At 40.8% G+C, this 17,484-nt stretch overlaps 1 protein-coding gene across 1 annotated transcript in view; it reads right to left on the bottom strand.

The window, feature by feature from the left end:
- Positions 1 to 3,004: 3,004 nt before the first annotated feature.
- The window catches only part of notum1a (notum, palmitoleoyl-protein carboxylesterase a), a 30,073-nt gene continuing 15,593 nt past the window's right edge, over positions 3,005 to 17,484 (bottom strand). Inside the window, 10 exon segments of the mRNA NM_001161654.1 lie at positions 3,005 to 3,311; positions 6,021 to 6,068; positions 6,147 to 6,294; positions 6,409 to 6,506; positions 9,080 to 9,271; positions 10,949 to 11,051; positions 12,323 to 12,381; positions 12,505 to 12,565; positions 12,731 to 12,826; positions 15,935 to 15,987. Of these exon segments, the coding sequence (NP_001155126.1) occupies positions 3,005 to 3,311; positions 6,021 to 6,068; positions 6,147 to 6,294; positions 6,409 to 6,506; positions 9,080 to 9,271; positions 10,949 to 11,051; positions 12,323 to 12,381; positions 12,505 to 12,565; positions 12,731 to 12,826; positions 15,935 to 15,987 (1,165 nt within the window).

The following is a 17,484-nucleotide window of genomic DNA, read 5'->3' as shown; positions in this document are numbered from 1 at the left end:
ATTCCTTTGAGACACTTTAAGATAGACATTATAATCTCTCAGAAATAAAGGTACTTGTTTTAATGATAACCTATGGACAAAAGGTCAACCAGACAGTTACGATGCAAGGTAATGGGTACATAAATGTACATTTAAGGTATAATAGAATGCTGTTTAAAGGGCTGTAACTACACAGCTTGTCAAAACTAAGTCAAGGCCTAAAATATGTTCTGCATTGTGACAAAGTCGATATGGTCTTGTAAGAGAAACAAAACCACGAATATTCCAAGTAACATGTTTGGCTGGCTGGTCTAAAACATTTTAAAGGCATTTTCTCAGCTTTAGTGTTTCTGCAGTTGCTGCACTTTGACTTTGTAGGGCAATATGAACCATTTCAAGAGTTCACACTTAGATAATGCTTGACTATTTTAGCAAGTTTGGCATGCTGTCCCGGGAGAGAGCCCTCAGCTCGAAGACAGATGAGCCCAATAAGCATTAGGAGGGATACGAGCAGTGGCGTAGCGCAAAATGCGGAGGCCCCCCTGCAGGGATCGCTGACGGGGCCCCCTGATGATTGGGGGGGGGGGGGGGGGGGGGGGAAGAGATGGGGTACGTCATACGTTAATTTGCATATCATTGACGTCATCACGTTCTACCGTTTCTGTTTAACATCCTATGGTTAATAAAGGGGTATTTATAATTGCACTACACTTTATATAAGCATGTTTATTTAACTAAATTTATTGCTGTTTGAATACAGTATATCATTATAGATGTGTAACGTTAGTGAATGTGCAGCAATCTCTCATATGTATTAAACTCAGACAAGTTCAGAAACTGTCACTAAAATATCTGTGATTGTGAACAAGAAAAGAATAAACGGTCCAAATAAATTGTTAAAATAAAGTAGAAGTAGATCGGTTAGACTGTACAAGGGAAATACCTTCACACTGCCTGTGCTAAATCATATGTCGTCGGTACGCAGAGGGGTGATCTGCTCTCGGGCTGCAGGTGGGAGAGGCTGCTGTACGAGGACTGACTGGGCCGCCTGTCAGTGCTGTGAGGCGGGGGAGGGGCCGGCGGCATCACACGCAGCTCGTTGAGAAGAGTAGGGACGGTGCGGTATGGAAAAATGACAGTCTAAAAAAATCTCCAATAACACACAAAAAAGTCGCTAGATTTGTCGCTAGGGGGGTCTGAAAAGTCGCTAAATCTAGTGACAAAGTCGCTAAGTTGGCAACATTGGCGGCAAGCAATCAGAATGAAGTAGTCCACCACTTGAGAGGTGTTCAGAGAACACAGACGTGTGAACTTTGGTTCCGACCACAGTTGTTCCCAACAGTTTATTGAAAATCGCGACGACGCGGGGCCCCCTAATCACGCGGGGCCCCCCCGCGGTGCGTGCCCTGCGGGCCCGTCCGCTACGCCACTGGATACGAGATCAGGTAGTTCTCGATAACTTCCCAAGAATAGACCGCTAACTTTATGTAGTAGGTGCTTTTGACTTTAACTCTTGTTGCATGTATTTTGTGTGGGAGGAAACCGGAGTACCCGGGGAAAACCCACGCAAACATAAGGAGAACATGCAAACTCCGCACAGAGAGTGTCGATTGGCTCAGCTAGCGTTTGAACACGTTGCTGTGGGACAACAGTGATAGCCACTGAGGCACCGTGTCCCAAACTTAGAGGTGAGGAGGAGGGAGAAAGAATGGGGGGGGGGTTCCAAAAACGAAGATGAGGAATGAAGTTTAGTCTGGATATTTATATTAAATTTGGAATGATCCGATTGGCTAGTTAGTGATTAGTGATAGGGATCAGCTGTAGTCAATCCTATCACGGGCTCCTCTCGAAATTAGTTTGTGAAACTTCACTTAGATACAAATACATCTGCTTTAAGTAGAAAAATGTGTGGCTTTTGAAAGGATGCCACCCCAGTGGCAGCTTTTGTACCTTTATTTCTGAAAGAGCACAGGCAGGACAATCATAGCTCCACAAATCTGTGTATATTTCAACCTAGCTGCACCAATATCCTCATCCGTCTTTTGCTTTGGCTGTGTTGGAATTCTATGCTCCAAAGAACTTCTGTGCTCCTATTGATCAAAGTCACAAAGAAACCAAAGCAAACTCAAACACAGTTTGTCTCTCTGTTCGGATGTCTTGATGATTTGATGTTGGTCATTGTCCTATATGACAAACTATATGAGATATTTCCATTCCAATGCCTGTTGTTGTTCATGAATCACAACAATGCTCGATGTGAATCTTGGATTTTGTATTTAGCCAAAATCATGTGTAGTCTGAACCCGGCATTAGCAACACCTCAAGAATGATGTTGGCTTTAGAGCCAGTGATCCAGTGCGTTTCAGATGTGAACCTCCTGTTTATATGATCCAATATAGTCCTGTGTCGATCCATATATTTTTACATGTACTTCATAAACTCTTAAATCCACTCTCTCTCTCTGGATTTCTTTCTCGGAACAGACATAAAAATCTAATAATCTGCAGCTTAATATATTGAATTTAAAAAAAAGATTAGATCAAAAACCACAAAGCAAACAAATACAACAATAACAATGCTGAAGATCCGTAAAACTGGATTACATTCGTGATACTTTTATAACCAAAAGATAATTAAGAGCAAAGATGTAGTTGTACCTTGTCCCGGTTACGTGTTGTTCAGTACTTTCGCCTGTACTGCGTTTGAACAGTCAGCAGCCCATGGTTCAACTGAGGTGGATCTGAGATCGGCTCCGTTCCAAATCTCTATTCAAGGCATCTCAGCGATCTCCAAACTGATAATGATCTGCACGGGTAATACCTATATACACGTTGGAGCAAAATGGATGCCATCTGGACTGTTAAACTGATCATGGATGAGGAGATGGATGCCGGTAGAGAGTTGGACAGAGCATCGACTGAAGGCAGGACTCAGCTTGAGGTCAAAGCTGAGGAGGGTTTAAGGATCGGAGGTATCAAATGGACTGTAGGAAAGCCCCAAATTGGAGCAAGTCCCTCTATGGTGCTTAGCTGCCACTGCTGAGCATGCCCAGGAGTTTACTCGGGTCCATTCCCTGCTGGTGGGCCATCTTCTGGACATCGAAGCCCATGTGCATGAGGAACTGGATGACGTTCATCTCCTGCCCTGTAGACTGATCCCGGATGGTTGGGCATGTGGGGTTGCAGTGAGGCCACGGGCAGCTGTCGATCAAGTGCACGGGACAGCCTTTGGGGGGCGATTTGTTATTTCTGCTGGTGTCTTGTAGACTGCGGTCCCAGCAGTGCAGCGCTCGCGGTAGAGATGTGCCTTTGACTTGAACATCGGTCCAGTAGCTACAGCAAACACAAGAATGCAGAGCTGCTCAGTGAGTGTGCAATTTAGTGCGAAAACACCAGGGGAAATATAATATGATTCAATGAATTTGCAATAATTGTACCAGAAATTGCATTATCAATATACATTGCTATTCTCTCTTGAATCAATTTCGAGTTCAATCAATTGAGGAATAATTACAAACAGCCTTACTCTGCTTGCACCCAGTTCCTTACAAATACCACTTGAACTTAAAATGATTGTTAATAAAGTCAGGAAACGTTTAAGTGGATTACAAGAGCGTTCATAGTGAACTGTGTTTACTTACAACTTGCAAGACTCAGCCAAACACAGAAGCCTTCTTTCTTGTGACTCTTTAAGTGTATGATTTTAAATTCTAGAGTGCCATCTGCTGCTAAAATCTAGCCTAGATCACAATCTGCTGTTAAAAACTAGCCTTGATCACTATCTGCTGTTGAAAACTAGCCTAGATCACAATCTGCGGTTAAAAACTAGCCTACATCACTATCTGCTGTTGAAAACTAGCCTAGATCACTATCTGCTGTTAAAAACTAGCCTTGATCACTATCTGCTGTTGAAAACTAGCCTAGATCACTATCTGCTGTTAAAAACTAGCCTTGATCACTATCTGCTGTTGAAAACTAGCCTAGATCACAATCTGCTGTTAAAAACTAGCCTAGATCACTATCTGCTGTTGAAAACTAGCCTAGATCACTATCTGCTGTTAAAAACTAGCCTTGATCACTATCTGCTGTTGAAAACTAGCCTAGATCACAATCTGCTGTTAAAAACTAGCCTTGATCACTATCTGCTGTTGAAAACTAGCCTAGATCACTATCTGCTGTTGAAAACTAGCCTAGATCACAATCTGCTGTTAAAAACTAGCCTACATCACTATCTGCTGTTGAAAACTAGCCTAGATCACAATCTGCTGTTGAAAACTAGCCTAGATCACAATCTGCTGTTGAAAACTAGCCTACATCACTATCTGCTGTTGAAAACTCGCCTAGATCACTATCTGCTGTTAAAAACTAGCCTAGATCACAATCTGCTGTTAAAAACTAGCCTAGATCACTATCTGCTGTTGAAAACTAGCCTAGATCACAATCTGCTGTTAAAAATTAGCCTTGATCACTATCTGCTGTTGAAAACTAGCCTAGATCACAATCTTCTGTTAAAAACTAGCCTTGATCACTATCTGCTGTTGAAAACTAGCCTAGATCTTAATCTGCTGTTAAAAACTAGCCTAGATCACTATCTGCTGTTGAAAACTAGCCTAGAGTGCCACCTACTGTTAAAAAGTAGCCTAAAGCACAATCTGCAGTTAGAAACTAGCTTAGATCACAATCGAATGTCAAAAACTAGCATAGAGTGTCATCTATTGTTAAAAACTAGCCTAGAGCATTGTCTAATGTTAAAAAACCCACATTGCAGTCTACTGTTAAAATCTAGCCTAGTGTCATCTGTTGTTAAAAACTAGCCTAGATCATCATCTGCTGTTATCTCAAAAACTAGCCTAGAACACCTTCTACTATTAAAACTTGCCTAGAACATCATCTGCTGTTGAAATCTAGCTTAGAGTGCCATCTATGGGCGTACTCACACTATGCTATCCGAACCGTGCCCAGGCCCGTTTCCCGGATCGTTTGAGAAGTGTGAGTGCTCTGAATTGGGCTCAGACACGGTTCAGTTGGCCGAGCTGGCCCGGTTGGAAGAGGTGTGCCAGAACGCGGTTAACTTGGGCTTTGGCGCGGTACACTTGTTTGTGTGAGTGCAAATCGCGCCAGAGCCCAAAAATAAAAGCGAGACGTGACTTTTAAGGGACTGTTTAATATGGATTAATTAATCATTCTTACTGTTCAACGAACGCAAACTGTCATAGTTTATTAAAAACGCAAACTCTTCACTCTTCAAACCTCCTAATTCCTCCAGCACGAGGACTCGATGATTATTTTTGAGTGTCAAAATTAGCGGATCTGTTCGGCGAAATATTTTGACTGCATGTCACTGCATATTAAACGACTAAAACAATATAACTAAAGAAATCTCCACTGTGCTGAGCTCCGCCTACTGAACAGCACATCATCAATGACGTAAGCGTGCCCAGGCCTGAATGTAATGTGAGTGCAGGCCGTCGGGGGAGAAGGGGGGAAGCGTGCTTTGGCCCGGTTCAAGGTAACTGTATATAGTGTGAATACGCCCTATGGTTAAGAACTAGCTTAGAGCATTGTTGTGTTGTTTAATGTTCAGTCCTATTACTACTGTTTGTGACCACTAGATGTCAGGAGAGGTGTGTGTAAGGGAGAGGAGAGAACAGAATAAAGTGAAGTAGTGTGGAGCTAGGCAGAGTTGTCCGGCTGATATTCATTTACAAACCTATACAAAATACCACAAGCATCATCTGCAATTTCTTTTATCATCTTAGGTCTTTTGTGAAGTAAAAAACTTATTTTATTGGTAAAGGACAGTGATTCCAAAGACCTAATATTTTTCTTTAGCTTTTAAATTATTATTATTATTATTACCCACCCTATAATTACAGTTATATTAAATATAGTTTTTACACATACACACAAATAAATAAATGGTTTATCATCATCGCTGCAGAATGTCAGGTAAAGTTAACTGACATTACAAAAACAACAACTTGATGAAAATAAGAAAATGACAGAAATTTACAGAAGTCAAAAATTCAAGCGTTCACTTACTTTCTTGTGATGAATTCGTGTGAGAGACAAGCTGGAGCAAACATTGCACTGAAGGAGAAAACACAGCATTAGAAACCCCGAAAATCACTTCAATCTCACTCCGATAAGAGAGAAAACATAACTTACGGGACGTCCTTCAGAGTGTTCCTCAGCTCAGTCCCCAAATTCTGAATGTAGCGCCACTGTCCCTCCTGCACAGGCTGTCCCGTCAGATGGATGTTGTCCACCGTGAGCTGAGCCTCATCGAACAGCCACTGCACGATAAACACAGGCCCTGTCAGGAAGAAAAAACAGCACACTTTTCAAACAGGTGACCAAACTCATATGTGCATTTTAAAATAGACTGAACATCTGTCCATGGCTGGGGTCTGGTATGGTGTGCACTCACGCTTGATGGTAGGATAAACTTTATATCCAAAGAAGCAGTTCCACTCTTTTCCTTCATAAGCCTGCCTGCATCGCTCAGGAACCACACCACCCCAATATCTGCAGACAAGACCATCAGTTTAGTCCTCAATAGGGGTGTAACGGATCACAGTTGATACAACCAAAATAATAAATGATGATGACTTGCGTATGTTTATTAATCTTTAATGCGCTGCAATCAAATGTGCGTTTGATCAAGGGAGATTCAGTTAACCCTTTTCAGTTAGTTACAAACAGTGCTGTTTCTAGGCATAGTCGGATTAGGCAGTCGCCTCGGGCAGTGTTCCCCAACCTTTAATATCTGTCATAGCCCTACCTTGTCTGTCCTTTCTGTGTTGTCGTCTTTCTATGTATCTATGTTTGTGTTGTGTCTGAACACATGGCTCAGCCTGTTCCGTTCCTCCCTCCTTGTTTCCTACTGCCACGCCCCCTTGTTTAGCCCTCGATTGGCTAGTCCTCGTTTGTCTCAGTGTTTACACCTGGTCCTCTTGTTCTTTCCTCCCATTATAATGTTTTCCCTCCCCTGATGTCTTTGTCGGTTCATTGTTGCTTCTTGCTACCTGCTATTTGCTACCTGCTACCTGCTACTTGCTACTTGCTACTTGCTACCTGCTACCTGTTACCTGCTACTAGTGGTGGGCAAAGTGAGGCTTCATGAAACACTGAAACAGTCGAAGCAAATGTGTCGAAGCTTCGAAACGTTTCGAAACACCACTCTACAGTGACACCTAGCGGTCATTTTTTTATGTATTGCACTGAAACAGCTGCAGCACATAGCAGTTGAGCAAATTGAGGTATTGAAGCCTACTTTGTTGGTGTACACTTCATTCAATGTAGCGGAGCGGTTAAAGTGTCTGATTAGCAATTGGGGATAGTGGGTTCGAAGCCGGGCAATATCAGCTATTTTGAAATGCTTTAATACCAGTTGGTAATGCTTTGCTCTTGAATCGTTTTGTTTCAACATTTGTCTGATATCCGAATAAACAATTTGTTAATAAATATGTCTTGTTTTGGTCTTAAAACAGGGTTGTTGCTAGATCAGAAACTGTGGCCTGAAGTTATCAAGAATTATTTATATTATTCATAAAATTTCCCATTTATTGTATTTTATTAATGTCTACCCAAACCCTAAACCAAACTATCACAGTACTGTAAAATAATTATTATTGTTTTACAGTGTTACAAAAATGATGCTAAATTGATGGCGTAACTGCAGCTGTATCATATTTAGGCTAAATACAGAAACATGATAAAAACTCATAAAACCACAAAAATGTTTTTGGAGTATTTGTAGAAGTCGGGATTCGAACCCAAGAAGTCAATTAATGAATAGCAACATCGTGCACATGCACAGTCCACTAGGCCATATAAAATGAAATTTTTCCTGACCTTGGCAGCCAAATGGAGATTCGCCAGGTCTCAAAACGCTTCTGAGGTGAGCAATGTTTTGAATCGCTTTAGTCACGTGACCAAGTGTTTCGAAACACTTTAGTCACGTGACTTGGGTGCTTCGGATCATGCTTCGGTGCAGTGTTTCGAAACACTTGCGCTTCGGGATCTCGACACTGTGTCGAAACGTCAGTTTCACGTCAGCCATCCCTACCTGCTACCTGTTACCTGCTACCTGTTACCTGCTACTTGCTACCTGCTACTTGCTACCTGCTACTTGCTACCAGTTACTTGCTACCAGTTACTTGCTACCTGTTACTTGCTACCTGTTACTTGCTACCTGTTACTTGCTACCTGTTACTTGCTACCTGTTACTTGCTACCTGTTACTTGCTACCTGTTACTTGCTACCTGTTACTTACTACCTGTTACCTGCTACCTGTTGTTGCCTGACCGTGCTCGTTTACCTGTGCTGTTGTTTGTGTGAGAGTTGTCTTTGTCTAATGTTTGTTTGTGTTTTTCAGTTGGCTTTCAGTATTATCCCCATCTTATTTAGTAGCTATAAGTGTTTAGTTCCTTTTTTTAATTGGTTTTGATTCTTCCAGTTTATTATCAGTAAGTTAAAACTAATTTTATTTCTCTTTTTAGTTTGTCAATAGTTCTTGTGTTTTTGTTGTATTAAATTTATGGTTTTGTTTCTTAGTTTAGTGTTCCCAGTCTGTCTGTGTGCGTGCGTGTGTGTTTGCATTCATCCAGCCCTGTCTGCTGAGAGTCCCCGGTTGCTGGTGTCCTGTCAGGCTGCCGTTGGTGAGACCTACTCAGGATCGCTGGTCAGCAGTGCCTCAAAGGCCTTTACCACTTTTTGTCTGGCTTGAGCATCCCTGCTCAGTCTCCTGTTCCGTGGCTGCTTAATACTCCATCCAGGACTGTCAAGCACTGTCTTCCTTTGTCTGCCTGCTCCACCCAAGACTCCCCTGCTCTACCCTATTCTTCACCGTCGGACCGTTTCACCTTACCCCTACTACATATCACCTTTATTGTCAATAAACACCTCCTGTTCTCATACTGCATTTGGGTCCTCCTTCCTCTAACCGTGACAATATCAATGTAGACCGGTCAATGCTTGGGGAACCCGGGAGGTGCAGTGTACATGGACTACTAGGCTATCATCAACTATTTTCTCAGAGGATGACAAGCTGAAAAAACATTGCTGCAAATCTGATAAGCTGATAAGAAACAGCTTACTTGATTCCTCTCTTGATGACCTCAGTAGGGGCGCAGTTGATGGTGTCCACACAGTCAGTGCATCTGTACTGCTTGTTGTCCAGAAACCAGCCTGAGTCGGACAGACCCCTGACCTGGATGTTGGTGTGGCCCAGTTCTTCCAAAAGCTCTGACACCGAGTCCACATTCAGCAAGACCCCGGTGCCGCCCGCACTGAGGAGCACATACTTACATTAGTCAACATTATCAAAAAGGCCCTGTTTACATCTAGTATTAAGATGTGTTTTCGTCAATCCAATCGCAAGTGGACAAAAGAGACATTGGTCACATACAGTTGAAGTCAGAATTATTAGCCCTGCTGCTTATTTTGTCCCCAATTTCTGTTTAACGGAAAGAAGATTTTTTCAACACATTACAAGATATTTTTCAAGACACTTATATACAGCTTAAAGTGACAGATAAATGCATAACTAGGATAATTAGGTTAACTATGCAGGTTAGGGCAATTAGGCAAGTTATTGTATAACAATGGTTTGTTCTGTAGATCATTGAATAATTTTGACCTTAAAATGGCTTTTAAAAAATTAAAAACTGCTTTTATTCTAGCCAAAATAAAACAAATAGGACTTTCTCCAGAAGAAAAAATATTATCAGACATACTGTAAACAATACCTTATTCTGTTAAACAGAATTTAGGAAATATTAAAAACAATAAAAAATCAAAGGGGGGCTAATAATTATGACTTTACCTGTATATGGGTATTTTTATAAACGGGGTTTTCCCTGCTTTCGTTTTTTCGTCTGTGCAAATGAAAACGTAAGACGCACGCATGTTAAGGGCGATGATGACACTATGCTGGGATCACACCAAATGCGTATCTTGGGTATTTGCATGAGTACATTACATACAAATCAATGCAAAAGTGAGAAAAGAGGCGGATTTCCGTCCCGTGGACGAATGACACCTAATATGTGATGTGTATGCCTCAAACATTCAGAATTTGCCCCATTTGTGTTCTTTATTTAGTGTGAACCCAGCCATGGTGGCCAATCAGAAAGGAGAAAACCGCACGCACGCTAATGTCATGAGGTGAAAACTCCAGTTTTAGTGTCCACATGACTACACTGTACACACAGTCTTGGAAAATCTTCACCCAGACAAGAAGAACAATCACGTTGTGCAACCTCTAATAAAGATCTAAACATTGTTCCATTTGGTCCATGGCAAATATAAAAGCAATGTGGCGTGCTACAGTGGTAAAGGCTGTTTGCTAGATGTTTATGAATTGAAGTTTATTTATGAACTAATTTCGAGAGGATCACATGCTTAAGATGGCTTGCGGCCAGTCCCACATTATTCAGATTATGATTCATCCAATTAGACGATTCCTAAGCGACTATAAATACCCTAAGTTCCACATAACAGCTATCTTCATTTTGAAGAATCCCCCCTTCCACCCCCACTCCTCCTCCTTTTTTAGATGGGTGTCCAAATCGGCACCATAGACGCTCCTAGTAAATGGATATCTCGTAAGAGCAATCACTATCTGTTCATTGGCTACTACAGCAGCGGAGTTCTTGAGATTTACCTGAGCTCAAACTCCCTTCTTGCCTTGCAAACGGGAGGGAGCCCCGGGCTCGAGGATCTTATGAGCTCATGGCTCTCTCCCAGGACAGCATGCCAAACAAGCTTTAATATCAATCATCAGCTAAGTGTGAACTCTTAAAACTGTTATTCTTTCTCAGCCACCATTGTTGTTGTGTTTAGCAGAATGCACACACAAGCTCAAAACATTTCACATCTCTATTTAGCGTTGTCCACTTTTGATCAGATTGATGAATTGCATCTCAATACCAGAGGCGAAAGCAAAGTGTGCGATGCAGACTCACCTGCTTCCAGCTAACAGCAGGATCTTGGCATTATCCAGACCTTTGGAGAGCAGATCCTTCACGACCTCCTTTATGATCAGTGAACCCATGAAAGCGTAGTCATCTGTACACAATAAAACCACAGATAAGTTTACGGCTAATAGTCAAATCTGATTTTTATTTATTTTTTTTTTTTTAGATATTTTTTTATAATAGCAAATGTTTGCAGTCATTTATTTTTTATTCAGAATGAAAATTTATCAAAAGTGACTGTGATCATTGAACTCATGTTACTGGGGATCATATCATATTTTACTGATTTCTAAAGGATCACACAAGGTGACACAAGACTTGAACAGTTATGCTGAAAATCCAGCTTTGAATTCAGCTTTAAAATCACAAGAATGCATTACATTTTAAATTCATTAAATATATATGTTATGGTAATATGTTATACGTAATATATATTGTTTAAATGTAGTGAGCAAAAATGTCTTGGTGAGCAAAAAAGCTTTCTTTTTTATATTAATCAAAGCCCAAAACTGTAGTGTTTTATTTTTGTTTTTTGTTTTTTTTGCTGCTGTTAATTCGCCCAAAAAATGAAATTTATGTTTAAAATTTTTGTTATTTTTTCCACGTTAAATTATCTAATATATTTAATTATGTGTTTTTAATTTAATGCATCCAAAAATGAAAATATAATTTTCTTTTATATTCTTTTTATAGTTTATTTTGCATCAATACACCTTAAATGTTTATTATGTGATTCTTTAATAGAGTTTTTAGTTTTTTTTTATTAATTCACCAAATATTTTATTTCTGTGTTATTCTTTTAGAGTCTTTTTATAGTTTATTTTGTATTAATTTACCCAAAAATTTAAATAAGTTTTTCTTTTAGTGTTTTTTTCTTTTTTCTGTTGATTCACCCAAAAAATAACAATTATGTTATTGTTTTAGTCTTTTTATAGTTTTTTATTTTTGTTTTAATAATTCACCCAAACATTAAAATTACAATATTCTCTTATAGTGTTTTTTTTTTTTTGTAAAAGAGTGTACGAGGCACCATTTAAGACTCTTCCATGTATACACATTCTCAGGTACACTGGGATTCAGCAATTTAGCATACATTCATATTTAGAAAGGTTTCAATGCAAAGTTTATATTAGAGAGTTTGAATGACTTTGGACTGTGGCTGTCTATGAAGGACGAGGGAGCTCTCCAATATTATCTAAAATATCTCAATTTGTGTCTGAGGATGAATGAAGGTCTTAGGGCTTTGGAACAACACGTCGATTGGAAATTAAAAACCGAATTAACATTTTTGAACAAAGTGAAGAAATTATTATTTCTTTCTATAATTTGTGCACAAGAGCAGGGGATGTAACGGAGTCTTACTTTGATCTGTTTTTGGTGAGGCTCCACTCCACACGTCGCTTGAACAATATGGGATGAAGCTGAAAAGGGAAAAACAGAAAGACTTCAGGTTCAAATCTGCACTAACATAGGAGTTATGAAAATCAATGAATAAAAAGATGTAAAGAATGTATTTTCACAAACATTAGCTCTGGGATACTCACACCATGTTGGCGTTCCACCAGTGTGGGTTTTCCTCTGGGAGTGAAGACAGCATTCCTGTGCCTGAAAGTGAAATCAGAACACATCCAATTATCACAAAGGAATGACATGATGGAGTCTTTGCAATTTTGCATATTCATTTTTAAACTTTAGATTATGTTGGCTTCTATTGTGTGATTTAAGACTCAGTGGTGACTGTGTTAGACGGACACGGTTGGCATTTCTGACCTGTCTTGGTTTGTGGCCATTTGGAGGAGCTCATGAGTCTCCTCATAGTCTCGTATCTGCTGTCGCAGTTCTCTTTGTTGAAGCAGTACCAGCCGCCTGCACAGAGAGACATGTCTTACACATATACATGGCAGTTACAGAATATATATATATATATACACACACAGTCATATAAAAAAGTTAGGACACTCTAGCATTTTCTAGATTTGTAGAAAATTTCCCCTGGAGGCAAGAGGGCACTCTTGAGGAAACTCACTAACCTGTCCAAATACATAAAAAAAAAAACAAAAAAAAAAAACACAGGGAACTCTGAGTAAAGAAAGTCAAGAAGGAATACAGCTGCAAGTAGCACAACAATATTTACACTTTGAATGGGTTTAGGTTTAAGGTAGAGGGTTAATAAAATACAATTTAATGTGTAATTTAATAAATAACATGAATAATAACCATATAACCTGGTAATAATAATAGAAATTAAAATAATATAATAATGATAATAATAACAATAATAATAATAATAATAATAATAACCTGATGGCACTAAATAAATCAACCCGGGCTCATTGTGGAAACGTAGCCCCGCGGACGTTTCTGCGGACCGCGATTTACGTCCCGGGAGGCCACTGTGCGCGCTTTTTCACGTCTCGGGCGCCTCTCGGGAGCGCGCGCCGTTCGCCCCCGCGCCGGTCTCGCGCGAAAAGCTGCCGGATCGGCCACCCTCTTCTTCCTCCTCCTCCTCCTCCTTCCCTAAACCCGAGCGACGGTTCGCCGCGTTCTCGCCCTTATTTTTCAGATTTCGTTTTTCATCTTACCTAATTTCCGGAACCGCCGTTCCCCGGACTCGATCCCGGTCATCGTCCACTGCGGCCTGCTCCTCCTCTGGGGCCTCCGCTCCGCCGACGCAACGCTGTGAGCTAGGCGGACAAACTGGTTGCATAGGGAAAGCCCTCCACTCGGAGGCGAGCCGTCGGCCGGCGAGCGCGAAGAGGAGGGGCGGAGCGGCGCCACACCGCCCCGCAGCATTCGCTCGAAAAAAACTGAATGCGGCCTTTACGTACCTCCGGCCACGTAAATCGCGGTCTCCAGAAACTACGTTTCCAGAATGAGCTTGGGTTGAAATAAATAGTCCCTTTATTAATCAGGGGTTGCCTGAGTGGAATGAACTGCCAACTTATCCAGCATATGTTTCAGGCAGTGGATGCCCTTCCAGCTACAACCCATCACTGGGAATCACCCATACACTCTCATTCACACACATACACTACGGACAATTTAGCTTACCCAATTTCACCTATACCGCATGTCTTTGGACTTGTGGGGGCAACCCGGAAGAAACCCACGCCAACACAGGGAGAACAGCGCTACACACTGTGCCACAGCGCGGGCCAAGAATACATTAACAAAATACAATGAATGGGTAATTAAGGCTAGGCAGTGGCGCAGTAGGTAGTGCTGTCTCCTCATAGCTAGAATGTCGCTGGGTTGCTGGTTTGAACCTCGGCTCAGTTGGTGCTTCTGTGTGGAGTTTGCATGTTCTCCCTGCCTTCTTCTGAGTTTCCTCCGGGTGCTCTGGTTTCCCCCACAGTCCAAAGACATGTGGTACAGGTGAATTGGGTAGGCTAAATTGTCTGTAGTTTGTGTGTGGATGTTTCCTAGAGATGGGTTGTGGCTGGAAGGGCATTAGCTGCGTAAAAACTTGCTGGATAAGTTGGTGGTTTATTCTGCTGTTGTGACCCTGGATTAATAAAGGGACTAAGGAGACAAGAAAATGAATGAATGAATGAATGGGTAATTAAATAAATAGTATAATTATTTTTTATGTTAAACTTCTGGCCACAGCTGTATCCCTTCTAGCTACAACTGGAAACCCCCCTAGGGAAAATAGCGATTGCTGAACGTGAACGGTTGGTTCACATGCAGCTTTTACTACAGCCATAGCTGTAAGGGGGGAAGAGAAGCTCATACAGCTCTCATTATCGCAGAACGATTATCTCAATTTCAGTTTAGACTGAGTAAACCAAATTAAAATTTAAACCGTTATTTTGCGTAGGTTATCAGTGTACCATGACTCCTGTATAGTAAACTCTTCTCCATCTAAGTGAAGTTTTATTTATAAACTAATTTCGAAAAGGATCACGTGCCTATGATCGCTTTTCGGCTGGTCCCGCATTATCCAATTTATGATTCACCAATCACGACGATTCTTAAGCCACTATAAATACCCTAAGTTCCACATAACAGCCATCTTCGTTCGCTTTGAAGAATCCCCCCTTCCACCCCAACTCCTCCTCCTTTTTTAGATGGGTGGCACAGTGGCCTAGTTGTTAGCACTGTTGCCTCACAGCAAGAACGTCACTGGTTCTAGTCCTTACTAAGCCAGGCAACATTTCTGTGCAGATTTAACACGTTCTCCCCGTGCTCATGTGGGTTTCTCCCGGGTTCCCCGGTTTCCACCCAACATCCAAAAACATGCAACTTAAGTTAACTGACTAATCCAAATCGGCCCCATAGACGCGCCCTAGTAAGTAGTTATCTCCAAAGAGCAATCACTATCTGTTCATTAGCTACTCATACAGCAGGGGAGTTCTCGAGATCTACCTGAGCTCAAACTCCCCTCTCGCCTTGCAAACAGGAGGGAGCCCCGGGCTCGAGGATCTTATGAGCTCAGGGCTCTCTCCAGGGACAACATGCCAAACTCGCTTTATAATCAATCATTAGCTAGGTGTGAACTCTTGAAACCCCCGTGCTGGAGGTTTACTAGAATGTGCACTCTAGCACCTGTATGTCCCAGACTGCAATTTGATTGTGACGTCACAACAGTGTAGTTCCTAAGTGCTCAAGGGTTTATATAATTATAAACCCGTTCAGATGATCCACCAGTTGTGTGATGTAATCGATGAAGTACATCTGAGGTAAGGAGAATGAGGGAAGGCAGCGAGTGAAGAGCATGGAAAGATGAACTGGAGTGCAGCCTCAGGTAAAACCGTTTGTCAGTTCAGGTATTTGATTAGCACTACCTGACTTATTTCTGTTGATGCTAAATATTGTTCATCATGAGGTTTTAATTTCCACATTTTAAGCCGTGCCAAAGATCAGATAATTCTTAAAGTCCTGATATGAAAAATTGGAATTTAATAGGGTGTGCTAACTTTTTCAAATTACTGTGTATATATTTAAAAAGTAGTCATAAAGCATCACACTTACCCTCAAGAAATATTAACCATCTTTTGCTTCCTTTTGACTCCTTCAGGTAGTACCTACAATAAAGCAAATCCTCATTAAAATCGTTTTATCTTCGTCCCCTTTGTGCATGAAATTGACTTTGGACCAGAATAAATACAGCACGGGTATTTGTTTTGTCAATAGGGAATTAATTGGATGATTGCGTCTTGTTGCTTGTGGGGCTTATGTGACTGACAGATTGATCCCACCCTCACATGAGTAAACACAAACCAATCGGAATAGAGAAGAGATGCCACAAAAGACAGAAGTAAAGTATTTTGATTAAAGGGGACCTTTTATGCCACGCTACGCTGTTTAAATAGCAAATGCATTAGCGCTCATATGTGCACCCATAGGTGTTCTGGTCTAAAAAGGAAGGCGTTCTGAGGCGGACCGCTGGCGCGTTGCTATTTTGAGAAACTATAATAGATTTTTCATTAGACCAAAACTAACCCGGTCTAAACTCCAGTGCAGAGTTGCGCCTCGCTTACGCACTGCTTAATACGCACAAGAGAGCAATAGGCAAATATCTTTACATATGAAAAAATTTAAATATTAAGAATATATATAGGATATAATAAGAATAGATATAGGATATAAATATAAAGGATTAAAATATTACAAAACATTATTTTCTAGCCTACATAAATATGAAAAATCACTGCTTTTATGTCTTCTTCATCTCGGGAGGCTTTTTCAGTTCATTCATAACAATTTGCTTTTGTATAATGTTATTATTATTAGCAGTATTATTTATTATATCCATATTTATATTTGTTTGATTAAAAACAAGCTTAGATTTGTCCACCTGTCAGGTTTTAGACCAGATGGGGCATGGCAGGTGTATTTGGATATAACTCAGGTTTTTGAACACACTTCGTTATTATTGTTCATTTATTCGTTTGCTGGAAATTAGAACTGAATTTAGAAACAGTTTTGAAACAAATCTTTGCTCTTAACAAACTAAATTAATTATTTATAGGCTAATTGATGTCTGTGCGTAAAAGTTTCCCTATCCAAGAGCGAAAGTGAAAGTAGATCCATTATCTCTCATTCTCAAGCAGTAGATGCTCTGTTTAACAGTTTTCTGTTAAAAAAAACTGTGAACTGTTTGCTTGTGAAATGCTCAGTTTTTCCACTTAGACTTACTTTACGTCCTGTAAATAGCAAATGCGCTCTAGGCGCGACGCAGCTGGCACTTAAAGGGAATGGGAGATGAGACTCTGATTGGTTTATTCTCAAAACACATCTATAACTCATTAAGAAAATAAACTCAACCCTTTTAGACCATGCGCCTTGGCGCAAAGCGGATTTTCCCGTCCTTAAATTAGCAAAAACGCGTCCTGACATGTCCTGAAAGCGTTTGCGCCCTGCGTTTTGCGCTCTGCGCATGGACCGTCAAAATAGAGCCCACAATGTTTTACCACTTTCCCTTTTAGGCTTTGATCCTAATTGTGTCATTTTGGTGACTGTCGCTTTAAATTCAAATGAGACTGTGCTCTTTTCAAAAGAGGGTGGAACTACAAATGCCT

This window comes from Danio rerio, chromosome 3 (genome assembly GCF_049306965.1).
Source record: "Danio rerio strain Tuebingen ecotype United States chromosome 3, GRCz12tu, whole genome shotgun sequence".
Classification (NCBI taxonomy): Eukaryota; Metazoa; Chordata; class Actinopteri; order Cypriniformes; family Danionidae; genus Danio; species Danio rerio.
The sequence above is the reverse complement of the archived record's forward strand: the minus strand, read 5'-3'. Positions and strand labels throughout refer to the sequence as shown.